The sequence below is a fragment of the Pocillopora damicornis genome, chromosome 3 (genome assembly GCF_964200805.1).
Source record: "Pocillopora damicornis chromosome 3, jaPocDami1.2, whole genome shotgun sequence".
In the NCBI taxonomy this organism is placed as follows: domain Eukaryota; kingdom Metazoa; phylum Cnidaria; class Anthozoa; order Scleractinia; family Pocilloporidae; genus Pocillopora; species Pocillopora damicornis.
Window position 1 is genome coordinate 23,022,030 of NC_142672.1, and position 19,878 is coordinate 23,041,907.

At 35.3% G+C, this 19,878-nt stretch overlaps 2 protein-coding genes, 1 long non-coding RNA gene and 2 pseudogenes across 7 annotated transcripts; 2 read left to right on the forward strand and 3 right to left on the reverse strand.

Annotated features, from left to right (window-relative positions):
- Nucleotides 1–1,193: 1,193 nt before the first annotated feature.
- LOC149048878 (uncharacterized) lies at nt 1,194–3,912 on the forward strand. The gene is made up of 4 exons (XM_089201046.1): nt 1,194–1,477; nt 1,775–2,118; nt 2,603–2,791; nt 3,385–3,912. Exons 1-4 carry the CDS (start codon nt 1,288–1,290, stop codon nt 3,589–3,591), a joined length of 930 nt encoding a protein of 309 aa, XP_089057172.1. The 5' UTR covers nt 1,194–1,287; the 3' UTR covers nt 3,592–3,912.
- A 1,382-nt stretch (nt 3,913–5,294) lies between these two features.
- Nucleotides 5,295–6,653, reverse strand: LOC113675368 (uncharacterized; annotated as a pseudogene).
- On the forward strand, nt 5,948–19,408 carry LOC113675454 (uncharacterized). 5 transcript variants are annotated; one of them, XM_089201042.1, is made up of 6 exons: nt 5,948–6,191; nt 6,416–7,200; nt 15,196–15,357; nt 16,941–17,284; nt 18,415–18,606; nt 18,962–19,408. In XM_089201042.1, exons 3-6 carry the CDS (start codon nt 15,228–15,230, stop codon nt 19,295–19,297), a joined length of 1,002 nt encoding a protein of 333 aa, XP_089057168.1. In that variant the 5' UTR covers nt 5,948–6,191; nt 6,416–7,200; nt 15,196–15,227; the 3' UTR covers nt 19,298–19,408. The 5 variants fall into 5 exon arrangements, with proteins under 5 accessions (XP_089057168.1, XP_089057169.1, XP_089057167.1 ...); XM_089201043.1 differs by lacking the exons at nt 5,948–6,191; nt 6,416–7,200 and adding an exon at nt 10,499–10,621; XM_089201041.1 differs by lacking the exons at nt 5,948–6,191; nt 6,416–7,200 and adding an exon at nt 14,164–14,377.
- Nucleotides 8,827–10,154, reverse strand: LOC149048879 (uncharacterized). The gene is made up of 2 exons (XR_016185099.1): nt 10,023–10,154; nt 8,827–9,446 (listed from the first exon to the last, which is right to left on the reverse strand). It is a non-coding gene; the product is annotated as an uncharacterized LOC149048879 (long non-coding RNA).
- LOC149048880 (uncharacterized) lies at nt 10,655–12,914 on the reverse strand (annotated as a pseudogene).
- Nucleotides 19,409–19,878: the final 470 nt, after the last annotated feature.

Sequence of the window (19,878 nt, forward strand, 5' to 3'; positions counted from 1 at the left end):
CTTGGGTTTTTACACGAAGGACGACTGCACAGAATCGAAAAGTTATATACGTATGAAAAGACCTTGATTTGATTGTACTTAAATGAAATTCATTTATGTTGAATGTGCTTTGTCATGTTGTTCGCGTTTTAATAATAGATTCCTAAAATCTAAATGAAGAATATCTCTGTAATTGCTTTTGACCGTATTTTGTCTATGAATACAGTTTTATCTTGTATTTTGCGCGAAGTCATTTAAAAATTCAGCTCTTCGAATTGTTAATTTTCTATCTATTGCCTTGAAAACTATTTACCTTTGCCATGAGGATACTTCTACTCAATTAACATGCTTCTATTTGATTGAATTAACTCCTTAAATCCAATTAAAATTTCACTAGGACAATTCTCTGGAGGACATCTAGAGCTACGGCTCAACGCATTTTACAATGGTGTCGAAACTTTTTCGACGCTTGAAGTGATCTTAGTCTCATCGGGGCAGTCTTGGATGCTCACCTAGAGATTCAATAACAACGAAAAGTTATTATCACAGGAATACTCAACTTTCGAATGGACAAATTTTTAGAAACGGATTTTATATCAATAATCGGCAATCACGTAAAGGACGAGCGTGGAAAGGATCCTGAGACCATCGAAAGAAATTTCAAGATTTTGAAGAAACGTCTGAGTAAAATGGACTGTTTGATCATTAAAATGTTTTTTATGTGCGTACTCAGACCAAAACTGAACAAACAGAGTCTATGATTCGATCCATGCAAAAGTATTTACCCAATCGATCCACTTTTTATATTGTTTCTTCCGCCTTAAAACGTTTTTTTCATTCTTGCCGCAATATTCTTGTATTGTTTTAATGTAAATATTTCAAAGTTTTAGTCTGTATCTCATTAGCATTTTTACAATTGGTTATATGAGAGCATGATAAAAATTTTATCATTCAATTTGAAAATGGCTGTCGAGCGGTTGTAACGTCGTTGCTTTTTCACATCAATTTTTATCGTAGAATCCGTTTCTAAAAAATTGTTGATTCGAAATTTAAGTATTCCCATGAAAATAACTTTTCGTCGTTATTGTTTGTATCAAGCTGTCTGCATATACTCGTTAGTTCTTAGAGATTAATACTCAAACTGAATAATCATATTCAATTATTTCAAAATAAAAAGGCACAGTCAGTGTTAGGATATTTCCTGTGTAAGCCAATCACCGATTGCTTAGCAGCTTCCTAACTTAATAAACGAGCATTTCACCGAAGAAGCATTTAACGTGTGTAGATTATGTACACGACCGGCTATAAATGATTGATTTGTGCCTGTCTACACAATTATCCCTGATGTCAAATCGTACGAATTTCAGCGGCCTCTGTGGGTGGAAAAGGCTCAAATTTGGTCTCGTTTGTATTAGCTTGGGGATGGTAGTTCTTTTGTGCGGCAATTGGCATCGTGTTTCACCCAAGTTTGAGCGAAGGACCCGTAGTCACAATCTAGGTGCGAATTTTAAAAAAAGCGTACATGGGAAGGTAAATCCTGAGTAGAAAAGCATTCATCAGTGCACAGTTAATGACGGATGAAGAGGAAGAACGATGGACAAAGCCAAGGCAAAAAAACAGAATATCGAGAATTATACCAAAACCGTTTTTTTTTTCTTAGTTAAGTGAAAAACCATTTTGATAGTCCCTTCCCTTAATCTTATTTACTTCCGTGAATTAATCGTCTTTTTTTCAGGACACTCTCTTTGTCTTAATTAAGTCACTGAATCGCCTTTTTTCTTCTTCTTCTTTCAAGGAGAACTGGAGCGTGAGCTGACATATTTATATCGCAATGTTGAATCTTTTGTGCTCTTCGTTGGACATCCAAGAAGCAGTCATAGTTTGGTGGCTGCCGTTTCAGATTCCCATCCAGAAATAATTATTTCGGATGAGTTTAATCTGCTTTATAAGTTTGACAGTTTCTTTAAAGATCTTAGCCAAACAGACGATGAGCGCAAGCTGAGGATATTCTATGACTTACATACTCGCTCGCGCCGACAGGCCATGTTTGGAAGTCGTTCGTCAATTTGCGACAGCTCCGTATCCTACTGCTACAACATTAAAGGAGGCTGGCAAGGTTATTGCAAAAGTAAACTTAAGGTACGAGATATTTGAAAGGGCCCATGTCATGAAAAGAACTGGATTAGGAAGTCCTGACTTCAGTCACTCGGGGTTTCTTGTAGTGTTCCTTTACTTCAGTTCGATTCACTTTTCCTTGGAAGTGAATGATAAATCAGCCGCACGCGATATACGTATTGCAGTAAGCATTACTTTTATTATCATTTCCAGGGGGCGATTTCTAAATTTTGTAAATATGCATTAGTATATGATGTCTGGAACCACAAGTTTAATGGATTCAATTTAATAAAATTGATTACTTACAAATATTGATTAATGGTAAGACATTGAAGCTTTCCTATGTGGTCTACTTATAGGGATACATTGCATAACGCTAAGTCTTATGGGACTTATTTCCTTTGTTTACGAAGCACGAGTAAATTATTGCCCCAAGCAATGGTCGCTTATTCACAATCGTGCGAGTAAAACTGACTATGATATAGGATTCCATGTATATTTTCCTCAGGTAATTGGAGACAAAAACGCATCTGTGACTACTGCACGTTTGCATCACGAAAAAGGGCGTCACGATTTGCGAAAACTGGAGAAAGTGCTAGGAATTCCAATCAAACTGATTAACGTCATCAGAAATCCATTTGATAACATTGCCACTATTTGTAGGAGGCTGGATGTGAATCCTGGAAGTCATCAAATAGTAAGTAAATATAGGGGTATATCATCTAGCGTTTCTCATTGGTTCTTATTTTTCATGGTGATTCTTGATTTTTTTTAATGGACTGGAGAGTTTTATCACGACGTAAAACACTGGCAGGATCAATACGATCACCACATATCCGGAATCAGAGCCGCGTATCTCAATCGCTCGCTGCCCTCAATCGTGAGATATTTACTTGCCACTCGTACATAACATTTACAACTTCTTGTTCTCGTGCAGTAACCACTATGTATCGTTCAACATTTTCTTTGTTATATTGTCATCATTATTTCTGTTAGAATACCTGTGATTAACTGTTTTGTTTGCGCTATATATATATATCGATCCACATAAACTGTTTTAATAAAACAGCAGCAAGTTTTTGTTGAGTCGCAATCTAAAACCTTATGATTTTCTTACTAAGTGCGGAATGGAACCAACCTCGACCTCTAGATCGAAAATTATTTCATCGAAGTACAGACAATTAAATATCTTCATGACCTGAGGCACTACCGGATTCTCAGTGTATACAGCCGAGATCTGAATATTTCGCTTGTGTCATGTAAAACCTTCTGTTTTTTTTTTCTTGACAGGTACGCAACACAACAGCGTCGGACTTTTGCATTGATTTTTACTTCACCAAATCACCATTAAAAGAAAAACATTCAAGAAAGGCGAGCTTGTTTATCTCGTTCCTAATTATTGTCTTCTGTTTTGAAGTCTACTCCACCGTCCGTCTCGTCAACGACGGCTTAGCATTCAGTGGTTTGGGGGCAGATTCGACAAAGTTGCAAGAATAGCAAGTTACATGTCAGTTGTACAGACAAAATTGCCATTTTTCCGGTCCTTTTCAAAAGAGGAAAGATTAAAAGTCTTGAAATAAATGTAATTTGTATATGAAGGATGGTCTCACCTTTAAAAGGTGCAATAATTTTTAGAAAGTAGATACAAGAAGTCTAAATCACATTCAGCCCAGCGAGACATGTCTAGTTTAACAGAATGTTCTTAAACTTCAAGTAATCGTTAACTTGTATTTTCAATGTGTCACTTTGGAAGTCAACAAACGTCACTTTATGCAGCCTATATGAATACAAGAAAAATAAAATAGAGTTGAAGAAAGCAGCTTCAAAACATGTTTAAGTTTTGGTGTGAACGGGATCTAACACTACCGCACAAAGGTAGCTAACTATGAGTTTTTCAGTTCAGAAATTGCTGATCTTTGCACTATGCAGGACACTCATTGCTTGTGAACTTAATTTGTTGTCTGACCCCACAACTTTGACTCCCTATCGAGTTCTCAACGGCTCATTTCTCAGAATATATCGAAATCCAAACACCTGCAATAAGGATCTTTACGACGAAATTTTGTTTTGCTATGCATCAAGTTCGAGCAATTATTCTAAAGGAAGCATATGATCAATTCTATTCGGTGAAAATCTTCTTCGATGGTCATCTGGACTCCATGGAATATCCAATGCTCCCCCCCTCTAAAGGGGGGGGCACCTTTACTCCTTCTTTCGATAAAAAAGATAGATTCTTTATTGAAATACATCGCAGCTCGCAGAGCTGAATTACGCATTTTCGTTAAAATTTCAATTGAATGTACAAGCTTACAAATTGAATAATACCTAAGAGCTAATGATAGTGAAGAAATGTAAAATGGTTTCCGTGTTTACATAGCCTGATGTAAACACGCGGGAGGCTGGGAGAACACGATATAAGCGTAAGAAACCACGACGCGAAGCGGAGTGGTTTCCAGCTTATCGACCTCCCAAGTGTTTACATCAGGCTATGTAAACACGGAAAACATTTTATATTTCTTTTAGAAAATAACTAATGAAAGAGGAACGAAAACCGTGTTTACATACGCTCATGTAAAATGGTTTTATGGCCAGTCAGAGCGCGCGTACTATTTGAATTATTTTGTAATAATATCTAAAAGGTTTAAAAACTATAAACATCTTGTTGAAATCATATTTTTTAAAGTCTAATAATTTAAACAGTATTCACTAGGGCGCATGAAGCCATAATAAGACTATTCTTAAATCTGTTTGTTTTACGGTGCAGTATGCTGAAGGATCGCGCATGCCTAAGATTGTACTTGCTCTCATGTAGAGGTGCTACATGTATGGCCGCTGTCATTGAAAATACTTTCAAACGTGCGCTCGCAAATGTCACTGTGATGCTCCCCTACGGATGGTAGGTTCGTTAGCGCCAACGCGTGCTGATATTCCATTTGCCAAGGCAAATGATTCGCATTGACCTTTTCTGAACGCGCCCTAGTTCTTGCATTAAGTAGGCAGGCAGAGCATAATGAAACACAGGTACAGCATAATCGATAACGGAGCGCACAGATGTGATGTAAAAAAAAACAAAGATCTCTCTGAGAAGCGCGGACTTTTTTAAGCTGGATGAGACAATAGAGCCTCTTAGCTGCCTTTTTTATCACTTCTGTGATGTGCGCGTTCCAAGATGGGTCAGTTAAAATAGTTACGCCAAAGAGTTTAGCATCAGTAACAACCTTTATGCACTCTCCTCCGATAACTACAGGAGGGAAATCATGACTGTCATCTTCAGTTCTGATTTTACAGAGTACAAAGTTGAATTTAAACTGTATAACAAAATGCTGATTGGACAAAACAAACGACAGTAACAGAACAATGTATGCAATTACAAGGAAAGTTTTAAATTGACATGATAGAGTTGATGATTAAGTATAGGTTGTGTATATTTCTGTCGCTCCAATACCCTACATAATTCCACCCCCTTTTATTTCTGTGTTAATTTGAACTGACAAGAATGCAATTGCCAAGCTTCTGAAAAGCTTCTCATAGTAATAGGATACAATTGAATTCAAATTAATTTTAACACGAACGTTATAATTTGAAACAATACGAGAAAATTGAGGCAAGAATGATAAAAAACGCCGAGGCGAAAGAAACAATATTAAAAGTGAATCGATTAGGTAACTACTTTTGCACGGATCGAATCACTCTGTTTTTTCAGTTGTGCTTTAAGTTCGAGAATAAAAAGCATTTCAAAGATCAAACAGTCCGGTTTACTCAGACATTTCTCCAAAATCTTTAAAATTATTTCTCTGGTCTCAGGATCCTTTACATGCTCGTCCTTTACGTGATTGCCGATTGTTGATAGCTTGTGTTCCTCCACACGTCAATATAACGGTCGGCTCGTGAAGCCGACATAGTCTACAACACACAGACAACACTTATAATAATAAACAACGTTTTGTTGATTAACAATTGGAGCTTATTGTTCTTTCGGCTTAAATTGTCCTTTGATCTTCTGACTTGTGTAAACAACTGGACATCGACATCAATCTTTCGGCTGAGATCACCGAGTTGGTGTCTTACAACATTTGCTGATTTCTGGGCTTTGACCGGTAAGACAATTCTGATAAGAGCATCATGTTCATCGGATACTTGTTGTTTAGCACGTACATCCTCGGTGACTTTTAATTCATTAAAATGTCTGATAGTATTCTCTACGAGAGTTTCAGGATAATGCAGGCGAGAAAAACCTTTTTTTCAGAAGTTCACATTCTTGATGGAAAAACATCCAGCTCGAGGAGAGTTTAAAAGTACGTTTTCACCTTGTTTTCATCAGAGAATGTTTGTACTTTTCGTCCACATGGCTTTGGTAATGCAATAAAAGTCCAGTATCAGTTTTTTTCACGTAGACCTCCGTGTCTTTTCTGGGACTATATCTGATAATCATCATTCCAAGAGAGCCGTTTGCTGTTGTTCTCGAGTTCCATTGTAAAACTGAGTGAAGGGTGGATTTCATTCAGTGTTGACAAGAAAACGGAGGCAGATGAAACATCGGGCATGTTGCTAAGGGTGTCATCGACCTTCTATGTAAATATTTTTAATTAGAAATTTAGTTAGTATCCTATTGACATTTTTTCTATGGCTTATATAAGCACATGATAACAATTTTATCCTTTAAATAGAAAATAACCACTGAGCGGTCGAGACGTCGTCCCTTTTTAACGTTAATTTTTATAGTATAATACTTAACATGTTATCTTCTTTTGGAGGGCTGAAGAATACCTGGATGATTCAGTTTAAAAGATAAAAAAATTGTCAATTTAGATGCAAATTTTAGTTAATTCAAGTTCCAATCGAGCTTTTACACATTATTTATCAACTATTAGATTCTACACATTGAATGCTTGTTTTTCGTTCTTCAACATTTGACAACTTTAAGATTAAATGATCGGTGGATAAAGGAATATTTGTCAAGTTTGAAGAAAAACTACGCAGAGCATTCTTTTTATTTGCAACGAATACCCTGGAAGCCAATAAATATTATCATAAATAGATCATTTGCTACCTTGGCAGGAAAGTGAAATTCTAAATATTATGATTTCGATCGACTGATGGCTACTAGTAAGTGAATAAAAACCTATTGAAATGATTAATACTGTGTATAAAGATATATGTCAACAAACTTTATCTCAACATTGCAGCACCTTTCTCTTTCAGAAAAGTTTCTATTGCTTTGAAACCGGTATTAGTCTTTTTTTGTCTATGAATACAAATTTATCTTGTATTTTGCACGAAGTTATTTGAGAATTCAGCTCTTCGAATTATTAATTTTCTATCTACTGCCTCGAATAACGAGAACTGGATCATTAAAAAATCAAGAGAAAACGTGTTCTAATTACTAGAAGGAATATGTCGCAAAAATCCACTTCAGACGACATCTTGGCGTCGGGAAGCTTGACAGAATTTTATTGTTCGCATTTACAGTCATTACATGTCCTGGGTTTTTAAATTTTCCACGCACGCAAACCCGCCTGGATGTAACAATTAATGATTAATGCACAAGCGAGAGAAACACGCGCGGCGGAAATAATGTATTGAAAAAGGTACACCAGGTAAGATTTAATAGGTTATACCGTGATGTCTTACTAAGTTTTTTGGTTTTTTATATCTTTTGACAAAGATAAATATGAATATATGGCAGATGAGTTGTTGCGTGCAGTCCTTCAGAGACTTTATTACCTCAAAAGACACGTAGGCGTCAATTTACCAGTTCATCCCTGCTGATAATCTAGTTTCACCTGTCAAATTGGCTTATCCTGTTGATAGTGGCTATTGAGTAATACCTACATTTGCATCATAAAACACGTTTTTCGTCTGCCCTTTTTCACATGATAAACTCAGCTGATCACACACATCCCGTCTCTGTCTATGACATGAAGGGGTATATAGGTTAGCTTTTATTCCCAGGTAAGACATGAAAGGATTCTTCGCTTTGCTAACCAGGCATGAAAGCGCTTTTTTTGCTACGGATTAAAACCTTTCCAAAGAAAGCTTTCACTTGTATTTAATTTCGGTCTTGGATCTCTGATAAGGTGCACTCTCTGGTTTTCAGATTCTCGTGGAAGAATAAAACTGGCAACGATATGCCTGCTCAAGTTTTAGAAATATCATTAATCCGACCTCTTTCGGAGTTTCTTTAGTTTTTGGCTTCGTTGCTTTTTCTGATTTCAATTTTGTTTACTTTTTCAGTTTTTTTTTCTACGTATTTTGTTTTTCCCTTTTGGTGTTCCTCTTCTCGAAATAAATCAATTTTTCTACATTGCAAGAAGTGCAGCCTTAACCGCCTTCATATGCGAAATGTCATTATGCTATGATACAAAAACAATAATAATGAATATTATGATTAGAGTAATAATAACAATAATACTTATAAAAGTGATCATAATAAAACTTGAAGAACAAAAAAATTTCATGGTACTCGGTAAAAAGGATTTAACGAAAGATTTGATGGCAACTCTTGTTTGGTTTGGGATGGAAATAAAGAAATATACTGATGTGCTAAGTTATATATTTTTTTAATATCTAACTTATGCTCTTGAGGGACGCCGGAGGAAAACCATACCTTTCTTTTTTAAATGTTGAGAAGTTGCGTTGCACTTTCAAAGTAGCAACTATCATTTGATGTCAATTCTGCAGAATCCTTGCAGTCAGTCAGTGGGGATTGCTCAACCAAATACACAAAATAAGTGGTGTCTCATCTGCCTTTATTTTACTTTTTCTTTGTTTCTCTAATTTTGCATCATAATTTATTTGTATATTTGTTGAGAGAAAATAATAAAATTCTTTCGCATATAACATCTAGAACTTCACTTTGCTATAAAAAGTTTTTTCTTCGTGTGCACCTTATCTTTCAACTCTTTACCTTTCAAAACCAGGCACATTAGCAGTAGGATATTATTTAGGAAGTCTTCTCATGAATATTGTTATGTATAGCGTAGTTACCGTAGATAAACATTAGCCAAATTTGTATTTTATCTCATTTTCGTTTAAATTTTTTTTGTTTGTTATTTAATCATTTAAGCAGAATCCCTTTAACAACAGTACTTGGGTAATAAGGGGGTATCCTATATAAGTGTTCTCTTTTGTTATTCCTGTTATTAATATTATTATTGTTGTTGTTGTTTCTATTGTCATATCCGTTCGAGGGCAGTAAGGAAAGGCAGGAGTTTCTTTTAATGTAAATCATGTCCTGTGTTTCCTCTTTGTGAACCTTTTTTCTTTCTTTGTATCTCGTTCTGCGACGCCATGGCCATTCGTAAATCAGAACATTCCAAAGCCCTGCATTAAGAGCTCTTAGCTTTTCTGAACTGGAAAGGAAAGCAAATATAACGTGAGTGAACGAAAGAAGAGATTATAATATCTTGACGAAAATTGTTTTTCACATACAAATTTAAATGACACCATCATGTACTTTTACTAAGGAGCCGTCAATTTGTCACGGAATACTGTTGTCGTTGATTTTTTTTTCTTTTCTTACTTTCAATTTAAAATTGTTCCTCCCACCCAAATCAACGTCGTAAAAAGATGAAAAAAACTTGGTACATTTACATTTAGACGGTTTCATCATCAAAACATAATCGCACATAATTGTTTGAGTAATCCAGGATGGGTCAGTGCAAAAAATTGTCCAAACGTAACACTCCAAATAATTTGATTTTTTCCTAAAAAGCCCTTTAGTTTAAAAAGATAAAGAGAGAGACAAGAACAGAAAAACTTTAAAAAATGTAGGTAATTTAGTGTTAACAACTGGGTTGAAAACGTAAATTAGCCACCGTAAAGGGTAAAAAAGCTGACGTTTCGAGCGTTAGCCCTTCGTCAGAGCGATGGATGTAGCCTTTGTGTATGTAGCCTTTGTGTATGTAGCCTTTCTTTAATAATCTAACCTTGTAGATATCCAGTCCTCGTTTTCCTCCTGGAATGATATTGCCCAAGCTTTCACCTTCGGAGGCCAGCATCACTAATAGAAACACGACACAGATGACTTTTCCTACAACGTTACTCTTCATCTTTTTGACTCTTTGGTATCTATTACCGCCTCTCTCCTCTTCTTGTTCACTCTGAGTCGTAGATCTAAGCCCTCTTATTTTATAGGCCTAAGGAGACAAACTATTGCGAAAGATCTCTTAAAAAAGCATCATAAATGTTAAGAATAAAGCAGATGTAAAGTAAATCTTGGCTTTCACAATTGCCAGTGAAATGCGAGAGCAGTCCTGAATCATCTTTAAGTAAGGAAATAGGAAAAATAAAATTTATTCCTCTTTAATTGGTCGTTATGAATATATATTGACTAGAATGAGTCATGGAAATGCATCTTAATCCCAAAGATCTAGCTTTGGCGAAGACACATTTGCGGGCAGGTGGTCGATCTAGAGAGAGCTTATGCTACTTATCCATTTGTTTTCACAATGTAAAGATATACGATGCACAATTTTGAAAGCCTTTAAAGGTTGATCGATTAACTTGAGATGTCTCACATTCAAAGGTAAGTTATCCGATAGGGTTTACTAAAGAACAAGAGGATCATAATTAGAGTTGATCATAAGTAGAGTTCAAGAAAATTGCGGTATCAAACTCTTTTTTATTGAAAAGGCGGCCTTTGCCTAGAAACATCTTGTGAATAAATCAAGCGCTAACATCGTTAAAGTTCTTGGTTATTCATCACTGTACTGGTAAATTATAATGATGATAACGAGCCTTGATAGATGGCGGTGAGGTTAGAACGCTTGATAGTTTGACTTTGGCGTAAATCTTCCCATTTTGTAATTTATCTTGGAAGTTTGGAACAAGATAAATTAACTTTAAACATAATTTCCACCCTCTGACGAGGATATCGACGTCACCGCAACAAAGGAAGAAAACAAGGGTTACATCGTGATTGAATGAGAGCACTATTGTATTAACTGTTTATTTTCAGATAAAACTATATGCAGAAAATCTTTCTTAAGCGCTGTTTGTTACTTAGTGCACGTACCTGGGTGTACAGTATGTTCTATTTTTAATCAATACTATTGCTGTCTAGTTTCTCTTTACGAAAGTCAAGTAAAGTTTGAAGTTACTACCGCGTAATCGTAGCTTAACGACCACGTTGCACGCGAACACGACAGACACTCGAATGATGATAAAACTATAAGTTTTTCAACCATGGCACTCAATTGAGTGTGGTTTTCAGATCGCATCATTTTCTCAGCAGCCAGAATGATGATAAGGCTCAAATCATAATGGTTTAAAAAAAGAAATTAAAAAAAAAAAAAAGAAGTGAAAGAGAAGAAACAGTATTGCTTCCTACACGTGAGCGTCGTCATTTTATTATTATTTTTATTATTCTATTTTTAATAGAGCCTCTTAGCTGCCTTTTTTATCACTTCTGTGATGTGCGCGTTCCAAGATGGGTCAGTTAAAATAGTTACGCCAAAGAGTTTAGCATCAGTAACAACCTTTATGCACTCTCCTCCGATAACTACAGGAGGGAAATCATGACTGTCATCTTCAGTTCTGATTTTACAGAGTACAAAGTTGAATTTAAACTGTATAACAAAATGCTGATTGGACAAAACAAACGACAGTAACAGAACAATGTATGCAATTACAAGGAAAGTTTTAAATTGACATGATAGAGTTGATGATTAAGTATAGGTTGTGTATATTTCTGTCGCTCCAATACCCTACATAATTCCACCCCCTTTTCTTTCTGTGTTAATTTGAACTGACAAGAATGCAATTGCCAAGCTTCTGAAAAGCTTCTCATAGTAATAGGATACAATTGAATTCAAATTAATTTTAACACGAACGTTATAATTTGAAACAATACGAGAAAATTGAGGCAAGAATGATAAAAAACGCCGAGGCGAAAGAAACAATATTAAAAGTGAATCGATTAGGTAACTACTTTTGCACGGATCGAATCACTCTGTTTTTTCAGTTGTGCTTTAAGTTCGAGAATAAAAAGCATTTCAAAGATCAAACAGTCCGGTTTACTCAGACATTTCTCCAAAATCTTTAAAATTATTTCTCTGGTCTCAGGATCCTTTACATGCTCGTCCTTTACGTGATTGCCGATTGTTGATCGCTTGTGTTCCTCCACACGTCAATGTAACGGTCGGCTCGTGAAGCCGACATAGTCTACAACACACAGACAACACTTATAATAATAAACAACGTTTTGTTGATTAACAATTGGAGCTTATTGTTCTTTCGGCTTAAATTGTCCTTTGATCTTCTGACTTGTGTAAACAACTGGACATCGACATCAATCTTTCGGCTGAGATCACCGAGTTGGTGTCTTACAACATTTGCTGATTTCTGGGCTTTGACCGGTAAGACAATTCTGATAAGAGCATCATGTTCATCGGATACTTGTTATTTAGCACGTACATCCTCGGTGACTTTTAATTCATTAAAACGTCTGATAGTATTCTCTACGAGAATTTCAGGATAATGCAGGCGAGAAAAACCTTTTTTTCAGAAGTTCACATTCTTGATGGAAAAACATCCAGCTCGAGGAGAGTTTAAAAGTACGTTTTCACCTTGTTTTCATCAGAGAATGTTTGTACTTTTCGTCCACATGGCTTTGGTAATGCAATAAAAGTCCAGTATCAGTTTTTTTCACGTAGACCTCCGTGTCTTTTCTGGGACTATATCTGATAATCATCATTCCAAGAGAGCCGTTTGCTGTTGTTCTCGAGTTCCATTGTAAAACTGAGTGAAGGGTGGATTTCATTCAGTGTTGACAAGAAAACGGAGGCAGATGAAACATCGGGCATGTTGCTAAGGGTGTCATCGACCTTCTATGTAAATATTTTAATTAGAAATTTAGTTAGTATCCTATTGACATTTTTTCTATGGATTATATCAGCACAATTTTATCCTTTAAATAGAAAATAACCACTGAGCGGTCGAGACGTCGTCCCTTTTTAACGTAAATTTTTATAGTAAAATACTTAACATGTCATCTTCTTTTGGAGGGCTGAAGAATACCTGGATGATTCAGTTTAAAAGATAAAAAAATTGTCAATTTAGATTCAAATATTAGTTAATTCAAGTTCCAATCGAGCTTTTACACATTATTTATCAACTATTAGATTATACACATTGAATGCTTGTTTTTCGTTCTTCAACATTTGACAACTTTAAGATTAAATGATACCCCTACGGATGGTGCGGTGGATAAAGGAATATTTGTCAAGTTTGAAGAAAAACTACGCAGCGCATTCTTTTTATTTGCAACGAATACCCTGGAAGCCAATAAATATTATCATAAATAGATCATTTGCTACCTTGGCAAAAAATTAAAAACTATTGAAATGATTAATATTGTGTATAAAGATATATGTCAACAAATTGTATCTCAACATTACAGCACCTTTCTCTTTCAGAAAAGTTTCTATTGCTTTGAAACCGGTATTAGTCTTTTTTTTGTCTATGAATACAAATTTATCGTGTGTTTTGCACGAAGTTATTTGAGAATTCAGCTCTTCGAATTTTTAATTTTCTATCTATTGCCTTGAAAACTACTTACCTTTGCCATGAGGGTACTTCTCCTTAATTCACATGCTTCTATTTGATTTAATTAACTCCTTAAATCCATTTAAAATTTCCTAAGGACAATTCTCAGGAGAACGTCTAGAGCTACGGCTGAACACGTTATACGACGGTTATATAAGCGCATGATAAAAATTATATCCTTCAAATTGAAAATAACCACTGAGCGGTTCAGATGTAGTCCCTTTTTAACGTTAATTTTTATAATAAAATACTTAACATGTCATCGTTTTTTGGAGGACTGAAGAATACCTGGATGATTCAGTTTAAAAGAAAAAAAATTGTCAATTTAGATGCAAATTTTAGTCCATTCAAGTTCTAATCGAGCTTTTATGCATTATTTATCATTTATTGGATTATACATATCGAATGTTTGTCTTTCGTTGACGGGAATATTTCTGATGACTTTTGTTTTTCTCTTACGACGTTTTCGATGATCACAGTTGACACACTTTAACATTCACAGAATATCATCAGGAGCCAAACTCAAATAAAGTGTATAGCGCATGAACAAACAATAACACGCAGGCAGTTATTTGATGGTCACCTAGTGGGCTCTAGACCGATGAAAAACAAAGAGCTAATGCACTCAAGGAGTCTTCATGAAGGACGATAAATAATGGGTTATAAAGAAGGCTTAATTGGGATGCAACTCAATGCCTGTCTCCTCCACCAAACCCATCAAATGTGCGAATATTTGGTAAATTATAATTAATCATAAATGATAGCTTATTACGATTCAGTGGGAGGTTTCTTACACACCAACAATCGCTAGCATAGAAAAAATTCAGTGACGACGAGGTCTCTTTATGTAGACATACCACACGAGCTATGGCGAGAACATTGAATTGTCCTATAAGTCAAATAAAATGATATTCTAAAACGTTTGCACCTTTTTAGAAACTGTTTGATAAGATTTCAGTATAAGATGGTTTATTCACTTTTGTTCCTAGCCGCTCAAGAGGTATGATTTTAGTGTCTTTACTTTGCAGTTTTGAACCCAATCATTTCTCATTTGAATTTGCTATATAATATTAACTTTTGAGTTTCATTTCTAACGTTCATGTTAAAGTTAATCTTTATTCAATATTATCTTACTACTATGGGAAGCTTTTCTGAAGCTTGGCAATAATATGTTCATACTATCTCTTAAACATTTGACAACTTTAAGATTAAGTGATACCCCTACGGGAGGTGCAGTGGATAAAGGAATATTTGTCAAGTTTGAAGAAAAACTACGCAGCACATTTTTTTTATTTGCAACGAATACCCTGGCAGCAAATATATATTATCATAAATAGATCATAAAGTAAAATTCTAAATATTATGATTTCGACCGACTGATGGCTACTAGTAAGTGAATGAAAACCTATTGAAATGATTAATATTGTGTATAAAGATATATGTCAACAAACTTTATCTCAACATTACAGCACACTTCTTCTCAAAAAGTTTCTATTGCATTGAAGCCAGTGTTAATCTTCAAAATTTTGTATCTGCTTTTCTTTACTTTTGTAGGTAGGTGATGAATCTAACGGATTTCTAAAAGAATGAAATATTTTCGTGTTTACGTTGTAATTGCCTCGCTGCTTCTCCTCGTAACAGCTTCGTTATTCTGCATCAATCTGTATCCTCGTCCATCCCTCGATGTTTTTCCCAACGTCCTTCCTCAGCCTAATGGTAAGTAAACTCCTATGGTGAATCTTTCTATACTATTAGAATTTTTAGGGAGGTTTCTTTAACGAAACTGACTAGATTATGCGGCATTGCCGTTTATCTTTAGCTTCAGTTTTTTTAAAATATATTTTGAAAATTGATATTTATTTATCTATTTGTATCCAATGATTTCAGAGAATCTAAAGATAAGGCTCAACTCCAAAGCAAAACCTGTAAGAAACACCTTCATTTAAGGCATTAATTTTAACTATTCTGTAAACACTCCATGACAACTGAACTATAAGTGAGAGCGGGATTGACACAAGTTGAATCTTGAAATCACTCCATTCTCGCCAAGAGGTAATGAAAGGCTTAGTTCATGAATAGTCTTGGGTTTTTACACGAAGGACTACTGCACAGGCTCGAAAAGTTATATACATGTGAAAAGACCTTGGTTTGATTGTACTTAAATGAAATTCGTTTATATTGAATGTGCTTTGTCATGTTGTTCGCGTTTTAATAACAGATTACTAACCTCTAAATGAAGAATATCTTTGTTATTGCTTTTCACTGTATTTTGTCTATGAATACAATTTTATCTTGAATTTTGCACAAAAGTTTTTTGAGAATTCAGCTCTTCGAATTCTTAATTTTCTATCTATTGCCTTGAAAACTACTTACCTTTGCCATGAGGGTACTTCTACTTAATTCACATGCCTCTATTTGATTTAATTAACTCCTTAAATCTATTTAAAATTTTACTTGGACAATTCTCTGGAGGACATCTAGAGCTACGGCTGAACACGTTATACGATGGTGTCGAAACTTTTGTTTTATTTATGGGCCACGCTTGAAGTGGTCTTAGTCTCATCGGGGCAATTTTGGATGCTCACCTAGAGATTATCAATAGAAACGAAAAGTTATTATCATAAGAATACTCAACTTTCGAATCGACAAATTTTTAGAAACGGATTTTATATCAATAATCGGCAATCACGTAAAGAACGAGCATGGAAAGGATCCAGAGACCAACGGAAGAAATTTCAAGATTTTGAAGAAACGTCTGAGTAAAATGGACTGTTTGATCATTAAAATGTTTTTTATGTGCGTACTCAGACCAAAACTGAACAAACAGAGTCTATGATTCGATCCGTGTAAAAGTATTTACCCAATCGATTCACTTTTTATATTGTTTCTTTCGCCTTAAAACGTTTTTTGTCATTCTTGCCGTAATATTCTTGTATTGTTTTAATGTAAATATTTCAAAGTTTTAGTCTGTATCTCATTAGTATTTTCACAGTTGATTATATGAGAGCATGAAAAAAATTTTATCATTCAATTTTAAAATGGTCGTTGAGCGGTCGTAACGTCGTTGCTTTTTCACATTAATTTTTATCGTAGAATCCGTTTCTAAAAAAACCAAGGCAAAAAAACCGAATATCGAGAATTATACCAAACCGTTTTTTTTTCTTAGTTAAGTGATAAACCATTTTTGATAGTCTCTACCCTTAATCTTATTTACTTCCGTGAATTAATCGTCTTTTTTTCGGGACACTCTCTTTGTCTTAATTAAGTCACTGAATCGCCTTTTTTCTTCTTCTTTCAAGGAAAACTGGAGCGTGAGCTGACATTTTTATATCGCAATGTTGAATCTTTTGTGCTCTTCGTTGGACATCCAAGAAGCGGTCATAGTTTGGTGGCTGCCATTTTAGATTCCCATCCAGAAATAATTATTTCGAATGAGTTTAATCTGCTTTATAAGTTTGACAGTTTCTTTAAAAATCCCAGCCAAACAGACGATGAGCGCAAGCTGAGGATATTCTATGACTTACATACTCGCTCGCGCCGACAGGCCATGTTTGGAAGTCGTTCGTCAATTTGCGACAGCTCCGTATCCTACTGCTACAACATTAAAGGAGGCTGGCAAGGTGATTGCAAAAGTAAACTTAAGGTACGAGATATTTGAAAGGGCCCATGTCATTAAAAGAACTGGATTAGGAAGTCCTGACTTCAGTCTCTCTGAGGTTTTCTTTATTTTGATGTTTATTAGCAAGCTAATTAAGTGTTAATTAAATCTCCAACAAGGATGAAACAGTCTGCTTACTGACCAGCGGCTATTCAGAAAAATCAAAATAGAAATCTATGCTCGCATACTCATAACAGAAAGGTTATCAATGCTTTTAAAAGGAGTCCAACTAATTTTCTAATTAGCAGTCAATTTTTCAGTACCCCTTCAAGCTTTGTTGACGACAATAGATTCCCCTCCATTCCCACTGAAAACCATGTACTACGAGTGATGAAAAAAATCGGCCAACCGCTCAGTTGGGTTCTTTCATTACGAATATGATTACAGACAGAATTGGATGACACATAGTCTGGCTAACAATTAATATAAACTATGACAAAATTTGAGAACGAAACTAAAGATCTGTTATACGTTTTTATCAATAAAAAATAAAAACTAGTAAACACAACAAATAAGAGGTAACGTCGCGCGCACACGATGCGTACTGTCTAAATACACAGGCATGACGTTACCACTCTCTTTTTACACTGTCCAATGACGATCATTTCGTCTACTCTGTCCTATTAGTGCTCAAATGGGGCTGGTGATGACCAATCACTTTCGAAAATTTTGTTGTAATTTTATTTATACTTATATACCTCCTTTATTAGGGTCTTGTAGTGTTCCTTTACTTCCATCCATTTTTCCTTGGAAGTGAATGATAAATAAGCCTCACGTGATATACGTATTGCAGTAAGCATTACTTTTATTATCATTTCTAGGGGTGCTTTCTAAATTTTGTAAATATGCATTAGTATATGATGTCTGGAACCACAAGTTTAATGGATTCAATTTGATAACATTGATTATTTACAAATATTGATTAATGGTAGGAAATTAAATCTCTCCTATGTTATCTGCTTAAAGGTATACATTGCATAACGCTAAATCTTATGGGACTTATTTCCTTTGTTTACGAAGCACGAGTAAATTATTGTCCCAAGCAATGGTCGCTTATTCACAATCGCGCGAGTAAAACTGACTTTTACATAAGATTCCACGTATATTTTCCTCAGGTAATTGGAGACAAAAAAGCATCTGTAACTACCGCACGTTTGCATCACGAAAAAGGGCTTCATGATTTGCGAAAACTGGAGAAAGTGGTGGGAATTCCAATCAAACTGATTAACGTCATCAGAAATCCATTTGATAACATTGCCACTATATGTAGAAGGAGACTAGGTGTTAACCCTAGAAGTCATCAAATAGTAAGTAAATATAGGGGTATATCATCTATCGTTTCTCATTGGTTTTTATCAAAGTAAACCTTTTATTTTCTATGGTGATGCTGGATTTTTTTTTATGGACTGGAGAGTTTTATCACGACGTAAAACACTGGCAGAATCAATACCATAGCTACATATCCGGGATTAGAGCCTCGTATCTCAATCGCTCGCTGCCCTCCATCGACCTCGACCTCTGGATCGAAAATTATTTCATCAAAGTTCAGACAATTCAATATCTTCATGACTTGAGGCACTATCGGATTCTCAATGTATACAGCCGAGGTCTGAATATTTCGCTTGTGTCATGTAAAACCTTATGTTTTTTTTTTCTTGACAGGTACGCAACACAACAGCGTTGGACTTTTGCATCGATGTTTACTTCAACAAAGTGTGGACAGTTCAATATCTGCGTGATCTGAGTCACTACCAGATCCTGAATGTATGCAGCCGAGATTTGCTGACAAATCCACGACGCACTTTACAAATTTTATGTGACTTTGTCGGTGTTTCTTGTTACAGTGAATTTGTCGAATTAGCTACAAGAGATCTCTATTCCAAGTCATCTCGGTCTAGGTATTTGATAGAATGGAGTAACGAACAGAAAGAGAAAGTCATGAAAGAAATCCAGAAATATAGCTTTTTGAAATCTTTATTTTCGTTTGACAGTGATTAGTGTCACCATTAAACTTTGACGCTCATCTCAGACACGGTCTGAGGTATGTTTGCATCGCTTATTTGGACCTAAGTAATAAATACGAGAAAAATAAAAAAGAGTTTAACAAAACAACTTTAAAACATGTTTAAGTTTTGGTGTGAACGGGATCTAACACTGCCGGACAAAGGTAGCTAACTATAAGTTTTTCAGTTCCGAAATTGGTGATCCTTGCACTATGCAGGACACTCATTGCTTGTGAACTCAATTTGTTGTCTGACTCCACAAGTATGACTTCCATATATATCGAGTTCTCAACGGCTCGTTTCTCAGAATATATTGAAATCCAAACACCTGCAATAAGGATCTTTACGAGGAAATGCTATGCATTAAGTTCGAGCAATTATTCTAAATGAAGCTTATGATCAATTCTATTCGGTGAAAGTCTTCTTCAATATGGTGATCTGGACTCCATGGAATATCCAATTCCCCCCCTCTTCCTTCTCCACCCCTCTTGCATCTGCTAATACAACTATTGTAACTAACCCTTATACCTTTACTTCTTCTTTCGATAGCTTAGATTCTTTATTGAAATACATCGT

What these genes read in the sequence shown, in the direction of transcription:
- LOC149048878 (XM_089201046.1), top strand. Translation starts at nt 1,288, where the DNA reads ATGATTGATTTGTGCCTGTCTACACAATTATCCCTGATGTCAAATCGT. An exon ending in GACCCGTAGTCACAATCTAG is followed by an intron (nt 1,478 to 1,774) that starts GTGCGAATTTTA and finishes TCTTCTTTCAAG; the next exon opens with GAGAACTGGAGCGTGAGCTG. An exon ending in ATCCTGGAAGTCATCAAATA is followed by an intron (nt 2,792 to 3,384) that starts GTAAGTAAATAT and finishes TTTTCTTGACAG; the next exon opens with GTACGCAACACAACAGCGTC.
- LOC113675454 (XM_089201042.1), top strand. Translation starts at nt 15,228, where the DNA reads ATGAAATATTTTCGTGTTTACGTTGTAATTGCCTCGCTGCTTCTCCTC. An exon ending in CGTCCTTCCTCAGCCTAATG is followed by an intron (nt 15,358 to 16,940) that starts GTAAGTAAACTC and finishes TCTTCTTTCAAG; the next exon opens with GAAAACTGGAGCGTGAGCTG. An exon ending in ATTGCAAAAGTAAACTTAAG is followed by an intron (nt 17,285 to 18,414) that starts GTACGAGATATT and finishes TATTTTCCTCAG; the next exon opens with GTAATTGGAGACAAAAAAGC.